General features: G+C 36.7%; 1 protein-coding gene across 11 annotated transcripts in view; it reads right to left on the bottom strand.

Moving 5' to 3' along the window:
• The window catches only part of LOC117291459 (serine-rich adhesin for platelets-like), a 74670-nt gene that overhangs the window by 29182 nt on the left and 21020 nt on the right, over positions 1-24468 (bottom strand). For 7 of the 11 annotated variants that reach the window (XM_033773163.1, XM_033773162.1, XM_033773165.1 and 4 more), the window contains exons 17-47: positions 23074-23322; positions 22013-22126; positions 21762-21782; positions 20394-20414; positions 20017-20067; positions 19062-19301; positions 18469-18717; positions 17927-18040; positions 17715-17732; positions 17058-17078; positions 16662-16724; positions 15142-15381; positions 14151-14399; positions 12925-13038; positions 12675-12695; positions 12309-12329; positions 11206-11226; positions 10851-10913; positions 8319-8480; positions 7849-8124; positions 7681-7707; positions 6782-6823; positions 6221-6268; positions 5635-5676; positions 5315-5353; positions 4758-4796; positions 3378-3428; positions 2981-3022; positions 2661-2699; positions 2104-2142; positions 727-777 (exon numbers count right to left, since the gene is read on the bottom strand). In XM_033773163.1, the coding sequence (XP_033629054.1) occupies positions 727-777; positions 2104-2142; positions 2661-2699; positions 2981-3022; positions 3378-3428; positions 4758-4796; positions 5315-5353; positions 5635-5676; positions 6221-6268; positions 6782-6823; positions 7681-7707; positions 7849-8124; positions 8319-8480; positions 10851-10913; positions 11206-11226; positions 12309-12329; positions 12675-12695; positions 12925-13038; positions 14151-14399; positions 15142-15381; positions 16662-16724; positions 17058-17078; positions 17715-17732; positions 17927-18040; positions 18469-18717; positions 19062-19301; positions 20017-20067; positions 20394-20414; positions 21762-21782; positions 22013-22126; positions 23074-23322 (2787 nt within the window). Of the gene's footprint in view, positions 1-329; positions 372-726; positions 778-2103; positions 2143-2660; positions 2700-2980; positions 3023-3377; positions 3429-4757; positions 4797-5314; positions 5354-5634; positions 5677-6220; positions 6269-6781; positions 6824-7680; positions 7708-7848; positions 8125-8318; positions 8481-10850; positions 10914-11205; positions 11227-12308; positions 12330-12674; positions 12696-12924; positions 13039-14150; positions 14400-15141; positions 15382-16661; positions 16725-17057; positions 17079-17714; positions 17733-17926; positions 18041-18468; positions 18718-19061; positions 19302-20016; positions 20068-20393; positions 20415-21761; positions 21783-22012; positions 22127-23073; positions 23323-24468 lie in introns of all 11 variants that reach the window. The other 4 variants (XM_033773156.1, XM_033773158.1, XM_033773161.1 and 1 more) reach the window with 4 other exon arrangements.

Below are 24468 nucleotides of genomic sequence, written 5' to 3' on the forward strand. Positions count from 1 at the left end.
AGGAAACCTACCTGAATTCGATCCACTGCTACTTTTCTTGCGTCACTCACTGCAAATAAATGTTATCGTATTTAAAGAAACTCTTTTCATTAATTAAGTAACATTTTAAAATGTTATGTTTGAACTTATATTTGATAGTATTGTAATTCAAAGGGATGTTGATTACCATCCAATACTTATTGATAACTTTTCGAAAATCCAATGTTACAGTTACACATTCATTTCTAGCTACTTTCCACACTGCATCAATACCACTGCAGCTTTGTAAAACCATGGAGTATAATTGTTGAAAGATAATTAAACGAAAAGAACACAAGCCTGAAGTTTACCTCCCTTCTCGATTGTCCGCGTCTTTGATCGGTCCGTTCTCGCTAAAAGATAAATATAGAGAAAACTATAGGTTGGAAGAATTCGTTTTCCATCAAGTACAAGAAAACAATGACTTTTCAAGTATTTTTTGTTTGCACTGTGGACGTCGATTCGAACCAAGGATGCCGCTTCCCAAATAAACAAGCGTACATCAACTTACACGGCAAATAGACCAATGGGCAGTTAAGTGTACCAACATCCGACAACGAAGGAAACTCGGCCCCTTGCCCCAGGCAACTCGCAACAACCACAACTAACCTTTCTCGAACCCCCTCACCCAACATGTTATATACTTCTCTCATAAAAACGATAAATTATGCAGACAAAATAAAACTAAATACAATACAAACGCATTACGTCGTCGTCTCTGGCCGCTCGTTTGACCGTTGGTTGGAAGAACCTGTGTATCTGTAAAGTAAAAAATAACATATATTACTTCAAGGGTAATTAACATTGAAACACAACCTACAGTAAGCTTTGGTACCGGCATAATGCGAAACTTTGCAAACTAATATTTGATACAACTGTAATTGTCACACTGCATCAATACGTCGGATTCCCCGAATATAAACAAGCCGTAAATCAATTGACAAGGCAGGTATACCCAATAGGCAGTTAATCGTATACCAACATCCGACCACAGAGCAAACTCGGCTCGCTGCCTCGGGCTACTTGCCACAACATAGCCTTTGTCGCCCCTCCCCACCCCTAACATGTAATTTTTTTTATCCCAATAACAAACGATAAACTATGCAGACAATATAATATCATATAAGATACAAATGCATTACGTCGTCGTAAATAACATATAACAAATAACATAACATAATAACATAATAATTTTACTACATGTATTAGGGAAATAGCAGCAGCAGCAGCACCGACCTCATGAAAAATAGCAAAGAAATACAACCTACTAAATGCAAAACTTAGCAAACAAATATTTGATATTTTGTTCATGCACCCGTTTGTTTCAACAATGGAAAATAAGTTGTAATTGTAGAAGTGATTCGTATTACCTGTTACATGTATATAGTTCAGGGTTATTACTTGGTTGGCAAGATAAACTAACTGGCTTATTTCTGACTATAACGGACAAAGTACATGCTCCAACTTTGTCAACGTTTCGACTTGACTTTTTAAAAATGATTTTGAAGACAACAACAATTTATACTTCTTTTCGAGAATCCAATTCAAACAACACACATTTGTTTCAAAATAATAAAACGGAAATATTGAATGGACCAGTATTTTTGTCTTATACATGTTGACCAGAACCATTTCTTATTTCAGTAGATGTTTTTTGTCCAGAGAGCGTTTTAATCGAAAGTCCATAAAAAGGGATTCAAACACGCCCTTCTCGATACAGACGCAAATTTGAAAAAGGGAAGTTGAGATCGGTCTAATCAAATCATTCATGAAGTTGCAAACAGTTTTAGGTAATTTAGTTATCAAACTGCATTAATTTAATTTCAGCTTTGTATAAACCATGGAGTATAATTGTTGAAAAATGAAGAAAAGTACACACGCCTGAAGTTTAGCAGATGTTTTTGTCCAGGCAGCGTTTAAATAATACTCAAAATAAAGATGCTTCTAAGAAAAAGGGAACATAGGGTTGGTCTACAAGTAAGTCTTTATTCAAGTTGCAAATAACTGTAGTTAATTTAGCTACTTGTCACATTGTATCAAGAAACATATAACTTATTTTGTGTACAATACAAATAAATGACTTACCTCCAACAGATATGGCTTTATTCTCTTCAGAACTTGACCCTGTCACAAGAAAAGATGATTCAGTGATTTAAAACGTTAATTTAACAACTGTTTTAAAAGCACATTCACTCACTTTAAATATTATTTGGGTACTTTGTGTAACACTTAAAAAAGGCCAATATCCACAGATTTACATTGAACTTACTCCGTTTGAAGGCAATGATAGTATAAAGCGAACTGCAAAATATTAGTTGCTGGGGTGCTGTAGTTTTTGAGAGTTGAGTAAAACAATGTTACAAAAACACGTTTAGAATGCTTAAATAGTTTTCGTTTATTTAAAATAAATAAAAAATACAGCACCTAAGTAATTAATATTTGAGGGAAAGATTTCTACATTACCGTTATCCTTTGTTTGTGTAAGTTAAATGTAAATCTGTGGACATTGCATTCCAGAATTAGATGATATTTTATTTCACCAGTCGATATAAGAACCATTCAGGTCACGAGCCTTTATCATTGGAATGTTATTAAAATCATACTAGTCTTCTGACACGGAACCGCAATCGTTAGGAACCTACCTGAATTCGATCCACTGCTACTTTTCTTGCGTTCACTCACTGCAAATAAATGTTTATCGTATTTAAAGAAACTCTTTTCATTAATTAAGTAACATTTTAAAATGTTATGTTTGAACTTATATTTGATAGTATTGTAATTCAAAGGGATGTTGATTACCATCCAATACTTATTGATAACTTTTCGAAAATCCAATCTTACAGTTACACATTCATTTCTAGCTACTTTCCACACTGCATCAATACCACTGCAGCTTTGTAAAACCATGAAGAATAATTGTTGAAAGATAATTAAACGAAAAGAACACAAGCCTGAAGTTTACCTCCCTTCTCGATTGTCCGCGTCTTTGATCGGTCCGTTCTCGCTAAAAGATAAATATAGAGAAAACTATAGGTTGGAAGAATTCGTTTTCCATCAAGTACAAGAAAACAATGACTTTTCAAGTATTTTTTGTTTGCACTGTGGACGTCGATTCGAACCAAGGATGCCGCTTCCCAAATAAACAAGCGTACATCAACTTACACGGCAAATAGACCAATGGGCAGTTAAGTGTACCAACATCCGACAACGAAGGAAACTCGGCCCCTTGCCCCAGGCAACTCGCAACAACCACAACTAGCCTTTCTCGAACCCCCTCACCCAACATGTTATATACTTCTCCCATAAAAACGATAAATTATGCAGACAAAATAAAACTAAATACAATACAAATGCATTACGTCGTCGTCTCTGGCCGCTCGTTTGACCGTTGGTTGGAAGAACCTGTGTATCTGTAAAGTAAAAATAACATATATTACTTCAAGGGTAATTAACATTGAAACACAACCTACAGTAAGCTTTGGTACCGGCATAATGCGAAACTTTGCAAACTAATATTTGATACAACTGTAATTGTCACACTGCATCAATACGTCGGATTCCCCGAATATAAACAAGCCGTAAATCAATTGACAAGGCAGGTATACCCAATAGGCAGTTAATTGTATACCAACATCCGACCACAGAGCAAACTCGGCTCACTGCCTCGGGCTACTTGCCACAACATAGCCTTTGTCGCCCCTCCCCACCCCTAACATGTAATTTTTTTTATCCCAATAACAAACGATAAACTATGCAGACAATATAATATCATATAAGATACAAATGCATTACGTCGTCGTAAATAACATATAACAAATAACATAACATATAAAATAACATAATAATTTTACTACATGTATTAGGGAAATAGCAGCAGCAGCAGCACCGACCTCATGAAAAATAGCAAAGAAATACAACCTACTAAATGCAAAACTTAGCAAACAAATATTTGATATTTTGTTCATGCACCCGTTTGTTTCAACAATGGAAAATAAGTTGTAATTGTAGAAGTGATTCGTATTACCTGTTACATGTATATAGTTCAGGGTTATTACTTGGTTGGCAAGATAAACTAACTGGCTTATTTCTGACTATAAAGGACAAAGTACATGCTCCAACTTTGTCAACGTTTCGACTTGACTTTTTAAAAATGATTTTGAAGACAACAACAATTTATACTTCTTTTCGAGAATCCAATTCAAACAACACACATTTGTTTCAAAATAATAAAACGGAAATATTGAATGGACCAGTATTTTTGTCTTATACATGTTGACCAGAACCATTTCTTATTTCAGTAGATGTTTTTTGTCCAGAGAGCGTTTTAATCGAAAGTCCATAAAAAGGGATTCAAACACGCCCTTCTCGATACAGACGCAAATTTGAAAAAGGGAAGTTGAGATCGGTCTAATCAAATCATTCATGAAGTTGCAAACAGTTTTAGGTAATTTAGTTATCAAACTGCATTAATTTAATTTCAGCTTTGTATAAACCATGGAGTATAATTGTTGAAAAATGAAGAAAAGTACACACGCCTGAAGTTTAGCAGATGTTTTTGTCCAGGCAGCGTTTAAATAATACTCAAAATAAAGATGCTTCTAAGAAAAAGGGAACATAGGGTTGGTCTACAAGTAAGTCTTTATTCAAGTTGCAAATAACTGTAGTTAATTTAGCTACTTGTCACATTGTATCAAGAAACATATAACTTATTTTGTGTACAATACAAATAAATGACTTACCTCCAACAGATATGGCTTTATTCTCTTCAGAACTTGACCCTGTCACAAGAAAAGATGATTCAGTGATTTAAAACGTTAATTTAACAACTGTTTTAAAAGCACATTCACTCACTTTAAATATTATTTGGGTACTTTGTGTAACACTTAAAAAAGGCCAATATCCACAGATTTACATTGAACTTACACCGTTTGAAGGCAATGATAGTATAAAGCGAACTGCAAAATATTAGTTGCTGGGGTGCTGTAGTTTTTGAGAGTTGAGTAAAACAATGTTACAAAAACACGTTTAGAATGCTTAAATAGTTTTCGTTTATTTAAAATAAATTAAAAATACAGCACCTAAGTAATTAATATTTGAGGGAAAGATTTCTACATTATCGTTATCCTTTGTTTGTGTAAGTTAAATGTAAATCTGTGGACATTGCATTCCAGAATTAGATGATATTTTATTTCACCAGTCGATATAAGAACCATTCAGGTCACGAGCTTTTATCATTGGAATGTTATTAAAATCATACTAGTCTTCTGACACGGAACCGCAATCGTTAGGAACCTACCTGAATTCGATCCACTGCTACTTTTCTTGCGTTCACTCACTGCAAATAAATGTTTATCGTATTTAAAGAAACTCTTTTCATTAATTAAGTAACATTTTAAAATGTTATGTTTGAACTTATATTTGATAGTATTGTAATTCAAAGGGATGTTGATTACCATCCAATACTTATTGATAACTTTTCGAAAATCCAATGTTACAGTTACACATTCATTTCTAGCTACTTTCCACACTGCATCAATACCACTGCAGCTTTGTAAAACCATGGAGTATAATTGTTGAAAGATAATTAAACGAAAAGAACACAAGCCTGAAGTTTACCTCCCTTCTCGATTGTCCGCGTCTTTGTTCGGTCCGTTCTCGCTAAAAGATAAAGATATAGAAAACTATAGGTTGGAAGAATTCGTTTTCCATCAAGTACAAGAAAACAATTACTTTTCAAGTGAATTTTTTGTTTGCACTGTGGACGTCGATTCGAACCAAGGATGCCGCTTCCCAAATAAACAAGTGTACATCGGTTCGGTCCTTTCTCGCTAAAAGACAACGATAGAGAAAACTAAGTTAGGATAATTCATTGTTGCTAAGCACAGGAAAACAAGTTAAACGAAGACTGCCCAAGCAAACGTGAAGTGCATTTGGCAATTCGGACGTCGGATTCCCCAAACTATAAACAAGCCGTAATTCAGTTGACAAGGCAGGTAGACCCAATAGGCAGTTCATTGTATACCAACATCCGACCACGAAGCAAACTCGCCACAACCACAATATAGTATTTCTCGCCCCCTTGCTGAAAGTGTCACTTTCTTTGACAAAAAAAACCCTATTACAATTAATGTGAATTAATTTTGCCTACTACAAAAATAATGAATACACTACAAAAATACTAAATTTGTTACAAATGCATTACGTCGTCTCTGCCTGGTCTTTTCATCGCTGGTTTTACGAACGTACGTTTCTGTAAAGTAAAAATACAAAATCTGTAAGAAGAACGGTTGAACTCAAATACCATAACCACATCCACAGCCACAGCCACAACCACAACCACAACCACGACCGCAACCGCAACCGCAACCGCAACCGCAACCACAACCACCACCACAACCGCAACCACAACCACAACCACAACCACATCCACAACCACAACCACAACCACAACAACAACCACAATCAGAACTACAATCAGAACTACAACCACAACCACAACCACAACCACAACCGCAACCGCAACCGCAACCGCAACCGCAACCGCAACCGCAACCGCAACCGCAACCACAACCACAACCACAACCACAACCACAACCACAACCACAACCACAACCACAACCACAACCCCAACCACAACCACAACCACAACCACAACCACAACCACATCCTCAACCACATCCACAACCACAGCCACAGCCACAACCACAACCACAACCACAACCACAACCACAACCAGAAAAAACAAGTAAAACACGGTTGTTACCTCCCTTCTCGATGTTTCGAGTCCTTGTTCGTCTCGGTTTCCCTAAAGTAAATAATTGAAAGTGTTATTGTTATAATACAAATAAACAACTTGTTTAAACTTTAATGACCGAACCCCAGAGCCACAACCACAAAATAACCAATCCAAAACCACAATAACGACCACAACGAATAAAACATCCACAACCTCGCCATGAACGACAACAACACATCAAAAACAATAGTTTTGATAAAACCTAAACACCAACCACAGCCACAAAAAGTACATGAAGTATAAGTTATCCCACGTAAAATGAACTACAAAACTAGAAAACAAATAATTATAATACAAAACAAAAAAATTAATTCACTAAAACTAAATTATTTACAATACAAAGTAATTGTAGTCCATCTAAGAAAGGTGTGAAGATGCTGGAGTAGTGTCCACTGGTCACACATTTTAAATTCGCTTACATGTCCAGGGGCCGATTTCACGAAACTTTACGCAACTGCGTAAGTCCACTTGTGCAACGCACGCGCCATAAACGTTGCGCAAGTGGACTTACGCAGTTGCGTAAAATTTCGTGAAATCGGCTGCGTCGGTCACACATTTTAAATTCGCTTACATGTCCAGGGGCCGATTTCACGAAACTTTACGCAACTGCGTAAGTCCACTTGTGCAACGCACGCGCCATAAACGTTGCGCAAGTGGACTTACGCAGTTGCGTAAAATTTCGTGAAATCGGCTGCAGGCATGTCAGTTTACTGTTTTGAATCGTTCCGTGTGGTTATTTTTTTCTCTGAATAAATTGGATTGTTACTGAGATACAACAATGATGTAAAATAAAGTGTTTACACTAAGCGTGAAGCTTAAACCACAACAAAAAGGCTAACATCACACGAACTGTAGAATATACTTACTATGGTAGCTCCTCCATTTGTGTTGAGCTAAAAGAAATTGCAGAAGATTTGATTAAACAATTTAGTCAAGAACAATCATTTACACTGATATGCTCTGGTTGATTCAATAAGTAAACACACTTTTATATTTGTTTAGTGTTTTGTTTGAGAATGAAAAATGACACTTACTGATCTTGGTGTATTTAATCTGACAACCTCGCTGACGACGCTTATCCACGTTCTTAACGGTGAAAGCCTTGCAGTTCAATTCCATGCCATCCTCCCTTCCAGGAGGCGAGTATTCGATAAGGGTAGTGAAGTCTTGGTCCAAGATGTAGCTAATTATGAAAGCTGACTCGGTAATTTCAATTGAGAACTTTAGACTACCCGAAGTTTCAGGCGTGGTCTCAGAGTCCACCACTTCGCCTTTGCCGTTTTTGAGTGAAAAGGTTTCACTATTGACATCTAATAGATAAAGAAAACAACACTAACAAATGAAACAAACTCTTTTGATACTATACTTTCTTTCTTCCGTAGCTTCCGTTTTGGCCCTCGATCTTATCAAAGTTACTTGGATTACATTGAAATCAGATGAAGTGAATTTGGACATAGTTACGGTTTGTTGTCACCTAAACAACGTTGCAATATATTAATCTTACCAAGTTTGAACTCGCCGATTTCACAACCGATTTGGAACTCCTTTGATACCTTATCGTCGAATGGAGATATTTCAAAGGCACTGATTACTTTCGTATCCAAAGTCCTCTTGATCTCCTGTGAAGAATCTCCTGAAGTTGTAAAAGTCTCCCCTTCATCAACATCTAAATTAGAATTCAAATGAAATCAAATGAAATCGAATTAAATCAAGGTAAAGACGGGTTTGAGTGTTTGGCACCCGTTAGAAAGGAGCATGCACTCTTCTCAAACTTCGACTGTCATTTTACACGACAACTTCAATTTTGGAAGTTGCACATTCCGTCTTGAAAACATGCAAAGTTCCACCATCATCATGATTTTGTCCCTATCAATGAAGATAATATTCAACTGCTCCTTTAAGGCGACGACGGAACTTGATATTTTGTGTTGCGACCTCTCATATGCATAGTACAGGCAAGGTTTCAGGTCGATCTAGCCGGGTTTTCTGTATGTATAGATTTTTACAAAAGTGCACCTTTAAGGCAAAGTCATGTCACACCCTTGATGGCTTCACTACGACAGGACTTCGAATTTGTGGATGTTACATTTACCGGCTTGAGTCCTTAAAATGTTCACCTGCAAGATGACGCCACGTAATGCATGACGTCGTTGGTATTTGATCAGTTCAAGTTTTAGTATAATGACTAGCAAAATGGCAAAATAACGCAACCTTTGTTTTTATGCTACGTTTGCACGGTTTTCCCTTTATTAGTGCCATTATTTATTTGCTTGTTGTTCTGTTTCTTGTCAAGTGTTTTGGTACCCCATAAAAGAGCGCTATACAAATGCCTGCTATGCGGATAAACAACATCAAAACAACAACAATAAAAGCTAGAGGTACACATAATTATATTACTATTATCAAGTTTAAAAAGAAAAGGTGCGGGCTCGTTTAGAAACTCCAGATTTATCGGGGTGGATCATTGTGATACTTGATGACATTAGTCAAACAGGACCTTTATTTTTTGAAGATTTACATTCAGCCATGCACACATATGATATATATATACATGATGAATAGGGTAGATGGCCTTAGCTTTCGATCCAATCCGGACCTTCTTCAGAGGCATAAGACAAGTACAAACAAATACATATCCATTTATAGAAAAAGAGAGGGGGAAAGGGATTAAGGAAAGGATCCAGAAAGAAGCGGGAAAATAACAGCCAATCAAAGTTCCTATTTCAGAAACGATATTGGGGGCTATGAACCAATAGGAGTGAAGTGGCGAGGACAAAGGATGTTTAGAATGAAAGAAAGGGTTACTGGACCATAAAAGTGGTAAATGTATTGTTCGACAACAATGCAGGGAGACATGAAAGGGTAGGATTAGAGAGCAAGTTGCATCATGATGCAACTAACAATGGTCAATTAATAAGAATAGCAAGATCAAAGGTATGATGATTTTAAAAATAGGTATGAGGGACCTGTGGGGGGGAGGGTTACTTTAATCAGATAGTTACAGTGATGAATTTATAAAAACAACTTTAAACTAGGTTAATTTATACTTTATGTACAGAATATATACAACATATGAGTTCTTAGGCAGAAGTGAAGTGGAGGGTAATGAGAAGTTATTTAACACCAGTGTTTATGTTAAGTCCAAAGGGTTTGACTGTCTTGAGTTGGTGAATCCAGTGTGATTCTCTATTCTTGCGGTGTGTGTCATCACCATTGCAAGCTTCAATCACCAGATATATATATATACATGAGATATAGCTCAATCGTTTCCCCTTAGACCCTTTAGAACGCACCACGCGACGTCACGTGACGTTTGACAAGCTCTCTCAAGCAGAACCTTGTGAATGTGGATACACATCCCGGCTTCAATTAACGTACCAACTTGATCACGCATTGTTGAATGTTAACACGTCGCTTTAAGCTTGATGACGTCTTGGTGCTACATGCAATATGCCCAAAGTGGTCACGTTAGAAACAATACAATTTTGTTGACGATCACGTTCATGTGACAAATCTTTATCAACGAATTATCTTCAAGCTAGTGCTCATTGTCCACAAAGCACTTAATGGCAAGGCTCCCCACTATATTTCTGAGCTCTTTCAAGTTTACACTCCATCAAGAAATCTTCGATCAAGTTCCATGCTTCTTCTCATTGAACCCAAGTCTCGACACTCATGGGGAGACATGTCTTTTTCTTCAGCTGCGCCACGCATCTGGAACTCTCTACCACTTTATCATAGGTCTTTGTACCACAACATTCAAATCTCTTCTCAAAACTTTTCTTATGTTTGAGGTTTTCAAAGACTAATTTTGTTGTGTCTGTTTTTTTTCTTGTTTTTTTTTCTCTGCACCTTGAACACCCAGAAGGGGGATACGTGTGCACTACAAGTCTTATTATTATTAAAATTATTATTTTTATTATTATTATTATTATTATCATTACTATGACTTACCGAATGACCATACTACAAACTTAACAACCTATTTGCGATCAGTTTTATCACTGAAAAGACAATTGAATTTGTGCATGCTTACCTGGCTTAGGGGGCTTAGGAGTAGTTGAGCTCCGTCCAGGAGCTTTGGTGGATGATTTGACATCTATTTAAGAAAACAAAATAGTAACAGATTGTCCACGAGGTAAAAACTTGTATATTTAAACTTACACTTTACATATCAAATAATAAATTTAAAATATTATCACAAGACAAATTCAAGTTCGTTTTAAAGATACGGTAGAACAGAATACAAGTTTACTTATTCATACCGGAGAAATATATTTAGCTTAGAGGAGTTAGTATACAAGAAAACTTGGTTAAGAATGTTGTATCCAGCAGTTGTTGTTTGAATTCATTGAGCCAACATTAAGGAAAACACATTGTTAATCAATTACCTGATTCCTCGACCAACGGTTCTAGAACGAAAGATTTACAAAATACAAATGGTTAATTATTATATTTTTGTCTTGATAATACATTTGCCAGTTTAGATGATGGTACAAAGTTATTCTGCATTATAAATAAAAACAAATTTGCATAAACATCTGTTTACTGATGAATTATTTAGCTAGCCATTTCGTATTGGATTTGATTGAAGTCAGTATGTTTTGAATGAAGGTTTTTGTTTTCGCACTGCCTAAGTGAATAAATTGTTTTATTGCCATAGGTGGCATTGGGCCAATTGTATTTGGTTCCAGGGTGAATACTTGCTTTTATGTAAATATCTAAAGCGCCTATTATGAAAGCCTCTAAGCGCATTTAACGAGAAAAATCAATATCGAATTTGTGAACGTCACAATTACAAGTAGGCAGATTGCCAGTAAGCAGCTTCGAACAAATTAGTTTTTACAGGGACTTTAAACAGTGCCAAGAGCTATTCTTGCGAATATGCAAAGGAAAACTATTCAAAATAAATGGAGCAGCGTAAGAAAATGATCTTTGACCATAACAAAAAAGGAGGAACCTCTTTAAAAATTTTGCGAGCAAGAAAAACTGTTTAAAGTTAAGTCCAAATGGGCGGGGAGGGGGGGGTTATGTTGAGCAAGGTCAAATAATACAATTTGAAATTATTTGAAAAGTTAGCAAAATATTTTTAAAAACTTCCCGAAACTTAACTGGAAGCCAATGCAGTTTCATTAGTACTTGTGTAATATTGTAAGAACGAAGCAAGCAATAAACGGAGCGAGCAGCAGTGTTTTGTTCACGAAGCCAGATCTTAATCTGGGAGTCCATACCAGAGCAGAATTTCTGCCATCAAGTCAAAGTTATAACAAAAGTGTAGACGAAGAGTAATGATTATACTTTTTGCAAACATTATCAACATGTCCACCCATGCACAATTAAAAAAGTCCCTCAATACCCCGAAATTACGGTCAAATCCAAAAACACTTTGGGCAATTTGTAAGGTTAGGGGAGAATTGTTTTTACTCGGAATCGATATCTTAAAAAGAAATAAGATCTTGCAGTTATTCAGAACAATAGTTGCTCAAAAACATACCTTCCTCAAAAAAATATTCCTCTGCAAAATAGAACAATTATAAAATTAAATCGAAGTAATTAATTAAGAAATTGCTGATATTTTAAACCCAATCGTGATAAACTTTCTAAAGCGAAACATTTCTAACCACTGTAAAAGAACCCCAAAATGTATTCATATCAAGTTAATAAAATGGTCTCTATCTGACAGCTGTGGTGTTCGTTGATGGTTAATTCAGGTGTAGCCTCACCTAAATGTAGCCCCAAACATGTACCTAAATGTAGCCCGGACCTAACTGTACGGGCTACATTATGGTGCCGCACATACCTCTTTGTACACAATTTATAAAAACATTTTTAAATTGATAATCATTGATGTGCAACTTACCCTCATCAACCTTTGGTGCCTCTGCAAAATATAAACATTGTTTTGCTTTATTGTTTGTCAAGTATAAGGAAACTTTAGATAGCGTCTGTATTAATGTTTATGATGGTCTGAATTGCATGTTCGATTCTTGTGTAATAATTTCATTCATATTATTTCAACTGCTTAGGAAACTTATACTTTCTTTTAAAAAATGCCGAATGCACTTTTATAAGCAAACAAGATGCAACGCAGACTCTTTGTAGAAACTTACTTGTGCATAATTCCCCTTCGTAATCATCGATGCACACACAGTTGAATTCTGAAGGTTGAAACACATCAACCACGCAAGTTCCGTGTAGTCCACAAGGATTGTTTTCACAGGAATCTACGTGAGAATGTCAAAGCGTAAATTAATAAGTGGTCATGCATGCCTCGTCTTTACTAGTTTTGGCTTTATCCCACGTGACCGTGTTTCAGCCAACCAGAATACAGAACAAGCAAGAGGTGTGTTATAATTGCATCTATTGCGTAGGGCATTGTGATGTCTTGCTAATGGCGGGCATATATAATATCTTTCTATCGTATTGTTCTGTAAAGGCCCTCATGTTCCAATGGTTCCTGCCTTCATTATAGAACGAAAGTAACGAACTAACAAATATTATAACACAGCTCTTGCTTGTTCTGTATTCTGGTTGGCTGAACACGGTCACGTGGGATGAATTAATATATGCAAGTGCTCGCGCGCGCGTGTTTTGCGGGAATAGTACCAGAGCGGGCACTAGTCTTTGCAAATAGTGCCCGCGGTAACAGCGCCCTCTCTTGACTTGAACCGTGAACAACAACTACAAAACTCCTTTTTCTGTTCTTATTTGACATTTAAAACCGAGCTGTTTTTTTAAGCTACATATTGACAGGCATCATTCGGTAACTAGTGTACGTCTATTCCCCCTCGGGCCTGTGAGTGACCAGAAGAGGGGCCTATTTCCCTCGGCCTTCGGCCTCGGGAAAAAGGTCGCTCTTCTGGTCACTTAAAGTCCCTCGTGGGAACATACGTATATTAGTTACCTCGTTGCCAGTCAATATTTGTATATTAGTAGGCTGAAAAAGAAACGATGTGACTGTGTGCGTTCTGTAATTGTGATCTCAACGTGGTATGTACGTGTTTTGCGGACCTTTTGAGTGAAGTTTTCGTTGCTTATCCGAACAGGTAAAAAGTGTTAACAATAAGGCCTGGTGAACATACAATCGGGCATTTTAGTATACATCTCACTGTTTTACTTAACACCGACGGCTGTCGGAAAAAAGGCACTGCAATCAATGTTGTGTATATGTAAACTTTGTTTTCTGTTTAACAACATCAAAAACGATCGACCGACTCTCCCAATTTTCGAGCAAATAGCGCAAAAAAGGATTTTGCTTTTGTTTTGTCTTTCATTGTCAAACCAGTTCTTCAATCCATCAAGAACTTAAAGTAGAAAGTATTCGAACGACACTTACTTTTCACCTCGACTACCAAGTCGCATGTCGCTTCGTTTCCGGATTCGTCAGTAGCTGTACACTTCACCGTGGAAGTACCAAGGGGGAATTCACTGTTAGAAGAGGGAACACAGACAACGTTTGGCTTTCCGCGCGAATTATCTTTGGCCCGTGGAAAACTAAAAGGTACTTGCATCGTCTGTGAATCTACTGATGTCACATAGTTGTCTTCCATGTCAACACTGCAATCGATGGTTGGCGGTGTTGTATCTGAGGGTCAGAACAAATCAAATGAGAACAAAACTGTTAGTGTTCGGACTCTACTATGAAGTGCTGATACATGATCTTTTAGGCTCTGCATAAATTGTTATATCAATACTATTTATGGCTATGTCCAGAAGCCTGCAGTCCCAAGGGTCTAATGCTGGGTCCTTACTCTTCCGAAAAGCGCCGCTTTATGTACACAGATAAATCATTATTGTTGTGCCTTATTCATTGTAGATGTTACCCCAGTGCATTAGGAATGGTGCTAAGTGCTCAAGTTTTCTGGCCTGTGACGAGGATTTTTTTTTATTACATCTCTCGTCCCGTTTCATATGTAAAAAAAGTGTTGTTTCAGGACCAATCCGATTATTTTATTATCTTGATACCATTGTATGCTCTTCTTTGATAAATGCAATTTTTCGTATTTTTGTACGGCTTTCAAAAAAAAGGTGATTAAAAAATAAATCATAAAAATTGGAACCTGACATGGTGATATTTGTAGCATCGCAGGGTTGATATGTCCGCATTACAAGTCTTATTATTATTTATTATTATTATTAATATTTGTTGAAACTTAATACAACAAAAGTGAAGAAACGGTTTAGAGCTTCTATGTTACACAGGAAAGTCAAAATTGCAATGCACTGCATGAAGTTCTTTTTTGCTGGTCATGATACGTGTCTACTTTTAAATGTGAACGATCATATAGCTCCACCGAAGTTTACGTTAAACGAATAAGCAGTATTACCTTCAACTTTGACCTCGAATGTACACTCCCCTCTATTTCCAGCGCCATCAACGGCATAGCATTGGACTTCTTTTGTGCCAATTCTAAACCTCGAACCCGATCTCGGGTTGCATTTGACATCGACGTCTCCATCGACGTCATCGATGGCAGAGACATCCCATGCCAGTCGCTTTCTACTACTTCCATCGTCTATTTGCTCTGACATATCTACTGGGCAAGTTACTTTAGGTGCGACTGTGTCTGTCAATCGAAACAAATTATGGAAAGTGGTTTTAGCAGTTTCTTAGAATAACTCAAATCAAGTGTGTTTTGATACTAACAGGTATTAAACTGGAAGCAAAACACAAAACGAACAAAAAATTCTTTCAAAACTTTTAAGAAGCTTGTATCGATCAAGTGACCTGATTCTGCAAGATTGTATTCAACTTGAAAACAATTGTTTTTACAAACGAAGAAAATACACGAACAATTCTTAACAAACAATATTGTCGCTGACATATTCGCTAATAGAAAATCCCCCCCAAAAAAAGAAAAAAAAAAGGGATTCCCGGCGGGATATTTCATATTCGGGATCCCGGTTGGAACCCCAACGCAAATCCATATATTGAATGATCCGCACGAGATGTTAAAGTCACCTGGAAGTGGTATTTTTTCAAAATAAAGCTTTTGTCACTAATATATGTGTTTTGATGAGTGGAATGTGAATAAACAGTTAACTAAGGTTTTAAAAATCAGTTCGTATGCTATTTACAAATTTAAGAGTAGACCCCGACCCGAGAGGGCGCTGTTCGTGATGTCAATCGAGGCAGACTTTGCCTGTAATGCGTAGAATAAACACAATTGCAAAGTACATGTACGGACCAAGTCGTGAGGTTTTTTTTTTTCCGGCAATGCCGACCAGGTGTATTGCTGCTGAATGCAGAAAAACACTTTTTGAAATGTACCAACTCACGACTTGGACGTACATGTACTTTTCACGTGTGTTTACTATACGCATTGCAGGCAAAGTCTGCCTCGATTGACGTCACAAAAGGGGTAGGCGGAGTCAGCCCCCCAAACAACTTTATATATTTTTTAAACATATAAATCGTTACAAACAATTACCAAAAAAAGTGTTATTGGTCGTAAGCATATACTCTTATGTTTGAAAAAAAATATATATATTTCCAGGTGACTTTAATAATTTATGCTGTTGAACTTTTCTGCAGTTAAGTAGCGTATGACCATGGCAGAGGTAATGATATGAACTTACTAATTGTGGTTTTTGCCCATACACTGTTGTGTGTTAGCACTACAAACTCAATAATTTCCCGAGTCCTATGAACAAATATCCAAGGCATATTACTCGGGGGGGATTCTAACCCACGGCCCTTATAATTCTAGAGCAGTGTCTTACCAACTAGACCACCGAGATTGCTGTGTACGTAGAGGCAGTTTGAATCCTATCCAATACAATATGAATTTACTGACCAATTTGCGATACATTCTATCAATGTAAAGACAGTCGAATGTCTGCTCACCTGGCTTAGGGGGTTTGGGGGTAGTCGAGCTCCGTCCAGGAGCTTTTGTTGATGACTTGACATCTGTAGAGAAGAAAATAGTAAAAGATTGCCCACGAGGTACTCAGTTGATTGTTTCAACGTAGATTATGGGTATACAAAAATAATTATAAAGAAATAATAATTTCAGCGGCAACCCTTAGATTTGATGAAAATTCTAAATGTTCGTATTTAAGATACGGTAAAATTAGCTGTACTTTATGTTTCCACACTTGAGAAGGGTGTTTATTAGTTCAAATAAGTTTGTAATAAAGAATACATATCAAAATATCAACATCGAGCGGCGGTTATTTTTAATAATTCAATTCATCAAACAAATGTAAATGGAACATATTATTAACAATGGATATAACTTACCAGACTCCTCTACCACCGGTTCTGTAACGGAAAGTTATACAATAACAATAGTTTAACAATGTATTTTTTCTTCTACTGTCAACTTGCAACAATTTTTTTTATGTAGTTTAAATCCATTAAACTCTTCTGTATAGTTCGGAAATGCACATGCCAATATAAATTCTGCTAACCAGCAGAAATACAAGCAATCTGTTATGTGCAACTGTTTTTTTTCTCGCAACGTCTTACGTTTGCAAAAGTATCTTTGTGTCATGATTTGAAGACAGCATGTTTTGAAATAGCGGTATTTTCTTAATTATAGATGTTTGATATTTTTGGTCAACGTTACGTCATGTTACAATGAAATTTGATAAGAGTCACTAACATTGAACAAATCATTACAAATTACATACAGTTTAAGTACCTAACCTCTATTTTTAATCCAACCGTCATCTACCTTTTACAGCGAAATGTTTTGTGTGAAATAAACTCCCAATATTTTAATATTAAATCAGACCGTCTGTAGGAAATTAGGCTCGCTCATGGTTATTCAATTGTGCCTATGAATGAACACAGTTTTGTGTAGATGCACGTCTTTGTAAAAAAAATGTAATAAATATATTAAATTTAAATTATACATTTTTGTTCAATTCAAATTCAAATATTTTCATAACTTACCCTCAACCACTGGTGCCTCTGCAGAGTAAAACAAAATACAGAATATTATTGGGCTATAAGTATGTCTGATATGTGGAAATTCTACACAGCATAATAATGTTATTGCTAGTTATATCTAGGACACTTTTACACTCATGTGAAGAAAAAAAAATCAAAATCCGTTTAGTAAGTCTACCAGATGCACATTTTACTCTTTATTTTCAAGAACTTACTTGTGCATAATTCCCCTTCGTAATCATCGATACATACACAGTTGAATTCTGACGGTTCAAGCACATCAACTACGCAAGTTCCGTGTAGTCCGCAAGGATTGTTTTCACAGGAATCTACATGATGATGTCAAAGTGTAAACTGAGTTAAACTTAATGCATTTGTAAGAATTTCTGTCTGTAGCAGTACCTCAAAAATCAAAGAGATTGCAACCTTAAAGACCGGCCAGCTTCGTTTGCTTAGTCAGTTGGGAGGGGGTCATGGGGAAGATCGGCAGTCAGGTTTTTGAAAAGGGGATGGGCTCAGACCTTTGCATAAAAGCTCCGTTTCTTTGTCCAACTATTTGTGGTGATGTAGAGATTGACAACATATCTGTCCGGGTTCGCATTCACAACCTGTTCGAAACTGTCTACACAAAAGTGCCACAAGCCTTAATGAAGTCAGCACCCTGCACCACGATGTATTCCGAGTCTTAATAAAGCAGCAACGCAGTCACACAATCAATCCAAAGCTTTGAACTAAAACGTATTCAAACCGCACTTACTTTTCACCTCGACTATTAAGTCGCATGTGGCTTCGTTTCCAGATTTGTCAGTAGCAGTACACTTCACCGTGGAAGTTCCAACGGAGAATTCACTGTTAGAAGATGGAAAACAGACAACGTTTGGCTTTCCGCGCGAATTATCTTTGGCTTCTGGAAGAGTAAACGGAACTTGCATCGTCTGTGAATCTGCTGATACCACATAGTTGTCTTCGAGCTCAACATTGCAATCGATGGTAGGCGGTGTTGTATCTGAATTTCAGGAAAGATCAACAAAATTAGCATCATATTTTTGTATTTTATGGTATTTAAACAATTTCAAATGATCAATTTTGATCAAAAGGAAAGACTTGCTGAGATTTGAAAGCATCGGAGGTAATACTTGTCGATGATATTAAGTAAAGCAAACGATTTATAAGTTGCACAAGGAAGTCAAACTTCAGTCCAAGTCAAATAAAAAAAATGTGGAATCCAGGAGGCTTATTCGAGCTGGCCATGATACGTGTCTACTTAAAAAAAAGTCTTTGAATTGAATATATATGTGAATGATCATATTGCTCCACCGATGTTTACGTTAAACGAATAAGGAGTTTTACCTTCAACTTTGACCTCGAATGTACACTCCCCTCTATTTCCAGCGCCATCAACGGCATAGCATTGGACTTCTTTTGTGCCGATTTTAAACCTCGAGCCCGATCTCGGGTTGCATTTGACATCGACGTCTCCATCGACGTCATCAATTGCAGAGACATCCCACGTCAGTCGCTTTCTACTATTTCCATCGTCTATTTGCTCTGACATATCTACTGGGCAAGTTACTTTAGGTGCGACTGTGTCTGTCAATCAAAACAAATGATGGAAAGTGGTTTTAGCAGTTTCTTAGAATAAACCAATAAAGTGTGTTTTTGGTATTGACGACTTATAAACTGCCTTGTCAATGACAGATTTACTTTTAAAACCCCCAATTTTTTCCAAACCGTTAATAAGCCTGCATCCATCAAGTTGCCTGATTCTGCAAGTTTATCTAAAACGGTGATAACCAAATTAAATCGTTAATAAATCTTGAAATAGAATATTATTACAAACACAATATCCATGGACCAGTAATTACATATACAAATGTAAACGAACATTGTTTTCGCTGACATGTTCGCTACTAGGAGATTCCCAATAGACCATTCAATTTCACAAAACTCTTCCTAACTTAGGACAAATCTTAGAACTTATGACGAGTCCCTAACCCTGCACTATAGCATGCAGACCTTAAGATTAATCCCAAGTTAGAACGAGTTACGAGTCCTAACTCGAGATAAGACGAGTCCTAACTCTTAGTGAAATCGACGGCTGGACTCACGGCGGGATATTTCACATTTGGGGTTTCCGACGGGACTCCCCGTGGCAAATTTATAAATAATGTACAATGTACATGATATGCCGTTGAAGTATTAAGTAGGCAAGTAGCTTATGACGATGGCGGATGTTATACCATAAACTACCAACCTATTAACGATTTGTTTTTATAAATTTAAAGGCAATTGATTTTGTTCTTACCTGGGAGGGGGGTAGTCGTCCTCCGCTTAGGAGCCTTAGTCGTTTTGTAATCTGTGTAAAGGGTAAACGATTATCCTTGATAAATTCAGTTTGATGTTTCAACGTAGACTTAAAATATATAGCAATTAGTTCTAAAAACATATGGTAAACAACATTAATTTAAAGCGACAATATGTACATCATAAGACAATAGGAACCGTCAGTGTGTAAGATACGGTAAAACAAACAATTTCGTTGTTTCACCCGAGAAAGTAACGTACCGATGTTAAGTTCATAGAAGTTTGTAATGTACAAAACATATTAAGCGGCGATTGTTTTGTTTAATTGAATTTGTCAAACCATTTAAGGGAAACCTATTAACAATTAAATTTACTTACCACTTAACTCTATTTCCAGCTCTGTAATAGAAATTTTTACAAAAAAATAGATAAAAAAATCTTGATAAAACCAACTTAAAATTTGTTTTTGATTATAAAGTTGTTTTTATGTTCAACAAATATTTGTGTGTGATTCTGTTTATAATATTCCTATCTGTCGCAGTTTGAATTCGTTTAAGGCAGTGAACACTTTGGTAATAATTGTCAAAGACCAGTCTGCTCGTTTGGGTATTTCTACAATGCATAAAGTAACAAACCTGCGAAATTTGAACTCAATTGGTAGTCGAGGTTGCGAGATAATAAAGGAAGAAAAAAACCAAACAAGTTATTTGCTTTCAGATGCTTGAATTCGAGACCTCAGCTGAGGTGAATTCAAAACAAATATTTTAGTGAGAAATAACTTCTTTCTCAAAAAGTACGTTTCTTTAGAGGGAGCCTTTTCTCACAATATCATCTGATACCATCAACCGCTTTCCATTGCTCGGTACCAAGTAAGCTGTTATCATAACAATCATTTTGAGTAATTACCAAGAAACTATACTCCTTCGATTTGTGACAGTAGTTAGGAAGTTGCACCTGCCAAAATAAACTCTGTTAGCCAACAGAGGTGTAAGCAATCTGCATGATTTGTTCGTTCTGGTGCAATTCTTCGTTTATATGCAATTTGTTTTGTCTTCTGGAGAAAATACATACAGTTTAGGCAAGAACCTGATATAACGTATCCAGTCGCTATCTACCTTATGACGTGACATGCTTCTTACCACTTAAAAAATACTTTCAATATAACGTATCCAGTCGCTATCTACCTTATGACGTGACATGCTTCTTACCACTTAAAAAATACTTTCAATATGGTTAATTAGGTGTGCCCAATAAATGTACAATTTGTTTCGTGGAAGTACGTCTTTGTTAAAAACAATACGCTAGTTTAGAAAATGTTAAAGACAATGGACCCTATTGGTAATTGTCAAAGACCAGTCTTATCACTTGGTGTATCTCAACATATGCATTACTTAACAAACCTGTGAAAATTTTAGCTCAATCGGTCGTCGAATGTGCGAGATAATAAAGAAAGAAAAAACACCCTTGTCACACGAAGTTGTGTGCTGTCAGATGCTTGATTTCGAGACCTCAAATTCTAAACTTGAGGTCTCGGAATCAAATTCGTGGAAAATTACTCCTTTCTCGAAAACTACGTCACTTCAGGGGGAGCTGTTTCTCACAGTGTTTTATACCATCAACCTCTCCCCATTACTGGTAATCAAGAACAGTTTTATGATGATAATTGTTTTGAGTAATTACCAATAGTGTCCACTGCCTTTAAGTTTGATTTTTGATTCAATTCGATAGAATTTATTTATAACTTACCGTCATCAACCTCTGGTGCGGCTGCAGAAGAAAGAAACAAATTTTGTGTTGCTTTAACTTGTCTGGTGTCAGGAAATTTGACATGATATAATAATGTTGATGCTTATCTAAATCGCTCTCTGGTTGCTGTTTGTTTTATTTCATGCATGCTGTTTGTTAACTTTTGAAGCTGTTTATATATAGGAAAAATAAAATAAAAGTACCTATTTAAGTAAACTTTAGATACAACAAAAATCTTTGTAAGAACTTACTTGTGCAAAGATCCCCTTCGTAATCATCGGTGCATACACAGTTGAATTCTGAAGGTTCAATCACATCAACTACGCAAGTTCCGTGTAGTCCACAAGGATTGTTTTCACAGGAATCTACATGATAATGTCAACGTGTATATTCAGTTCAACTTGATGCATTTCTAACCAGATTTTATGAACATGTACTACAATCCTAGTGAAAAGGTAGCTCAGAGATTGCAAAAATTACACAACAAATAATGCTTTCAAGCATGACTTAAAAGGCGTGAGATATTATTTTCTTCTACTGTAAAAGAACGGCCCCCGATAAGCCACCCGGCTTGTCTTGCAGGCCCATTTCCCGTTTGGTCATGAGCTACTAGTATGAAGTTATTGAAGCGGTTAGGAGTAATAAGCTCACTGAAATATCCAAACTTCTAAAGGAGTATAATGGGCAATTGTATAAAGGAAAATTTACTGTCTGTGGGGATCAATCCAAGCTTAAGATTGTGTCTTCTGTTTGGTTTTATGAGAAATGATTTTAAACTCGACAACAATGACACAAAAGGGAATAGCATGAAGCTGGATCTGTACGTTGCTCAACTGTTTTTTTTAATTTTTATTATGTTTTTATACAGTGCCTGAAGATTCCGCTATGTTGATTTTAGTTAATTTCCTCTTTTGATTAATCAATTGGGAGGGGGGGGTGGGTTCAGTAGCCTGTACAACACTTTTTACCCCATTGCATCACTCTCCACCTCACCTGGGCCCAATTTCATAGAGCTGCTAAGCATAAACATTTGCTCAGCATGATATTTGTTCCTTGATAAAAACAGGATTACCAACCAAATTTCAAAACAACAGCCGAATACCATCAACAAGCAAAAAGCAATAAACTGAAATTTGGTTGTTAATCCTGTTTTTTATCAAGGAAGAAATTTCATGCTAAGCAAACTTTTGTGCTTAGCAACTCTATGAAAATGGGCCCAGCTTGCACCTTGATGTATCCCAAGTCGTTAGAGCAACAACCCAGTTCCTCAAACCTTCCACAGCCTTAGTCAAACTTAATCAACTACACTTACTTTTCACCACGACTATCAAGTCGCATGTCGCTCCATTTCCAGATTCGTCGGTAGCGGTACACTTCACCGTAGAGGAACCAACAGCGAATTCGCTATTATAAGTGGGCACACAAACGACGCTTGGGTTTACGCCTGAATTATCTGTGGCTTCTGGATAACTAAATGGAACTTGCATCATTTGTGAATCTGCTGATACCACATAGTTGTCATCGAGCTCAACATTGCAATCGATAGTCGGCGGTGTGGTATCTGAATGATAGGAGAGATCAACCAATTAAGATAATAATTGTTAGTTTTCCATCTCTATCTGTCTCTATTTCTGTGTTTTTGAGGAGCCCGTTTAGGTCCTGCATAAGTGGTATATAAATGCTTACACAGCGCCTTCTGTCAGTTGTGCATATTCTAAATGTATATGCTTTTCCGTGCTTTTGGAATAGTCGCAAATTCTCCAACCACCACTGGGACTATAACCTTCAACTTTGAGCTCGAATGTACACTCCCCTCTATTTCCAGCGCCATCAACGGCATAGCATTGGACTTCTTTTGTGCCAATTTTACCCCTCGAGCCCGATCTCGGTTGACATTTGACATCCACGTCTCCATTGACGCCATCGATGGCAGAGACATCCCATGTTTATTTAATTTAGTATTTATTTTCCTTATTTCTTGGCCTTGTTATAACTGTTTTTCCGTTAAAATGTTTTATCTTGTGATATTCAAACTTTGGTTTGTTTGTATTGGTCGAATGAATAATAATAATACAAGAACGGTAGAAGCACTTTAGGACTAACTAATTACTGTAACAAATAATCACGAGCTTTCGAAGCAAAAAGTACTTCACCAGATTAAAGAGACGATCTGAGCACTCCTTTTGTTTTAAAGGCAGGGGACACTATCGGTAATTACTCAAAATAACTATAGCACTAAACCTTTCTTGGTAACGAGTAATGGGCAGAGGTTAATAGTAAATTACATTGTGAGAAACGGCTCCCTCCGAAGTAATGTAGTTTTCGAGAAAGAAGTAATTTTCCAAGAACTGATTTCGTGACCTCAGATTTAGATTTTGAGGTCTCGAGTCAAGCATCTGAAAGCACACAACAAGGGTGTTTTTTCTTTCATTATTGTCGACGACCGATTGAGCTCAAATTTTCACAGGTTTGAATATGTTATGCATATTTTGAGATACACCAACTGTGAAGGCTAGTCTTTGATTATTTCCAACAGTGTCCAGTGTCTTTAAAGAAAGTAGATGGCGAATAAAGGCACAAACAAAAGGAATGTAATCCTTCTAGTGACACCGAAAACCACGGTCCCTCTTAAATCCTAAATTTATACAGTTCAAGTTTTTGTCGATTTGTTCTATCTGTCCGTAAGTGCTGTCTGTTTAATGAAGGC

The sequence above is a fragment of the Asterias rubens genome, chromosome 6 (assembly GCF_902459465.1).
Source record: "Asterias rubens chromosome 6, eAstRub1.3, whole genome shotgun sequence".
In the NCBI taxonomy this organism is placed as follows: Eukaryota; Metazoa; Echinodermata; class Asteroidea; order Forcipulatida; family Asteriidae; genus Asterias; species Asterias rubens.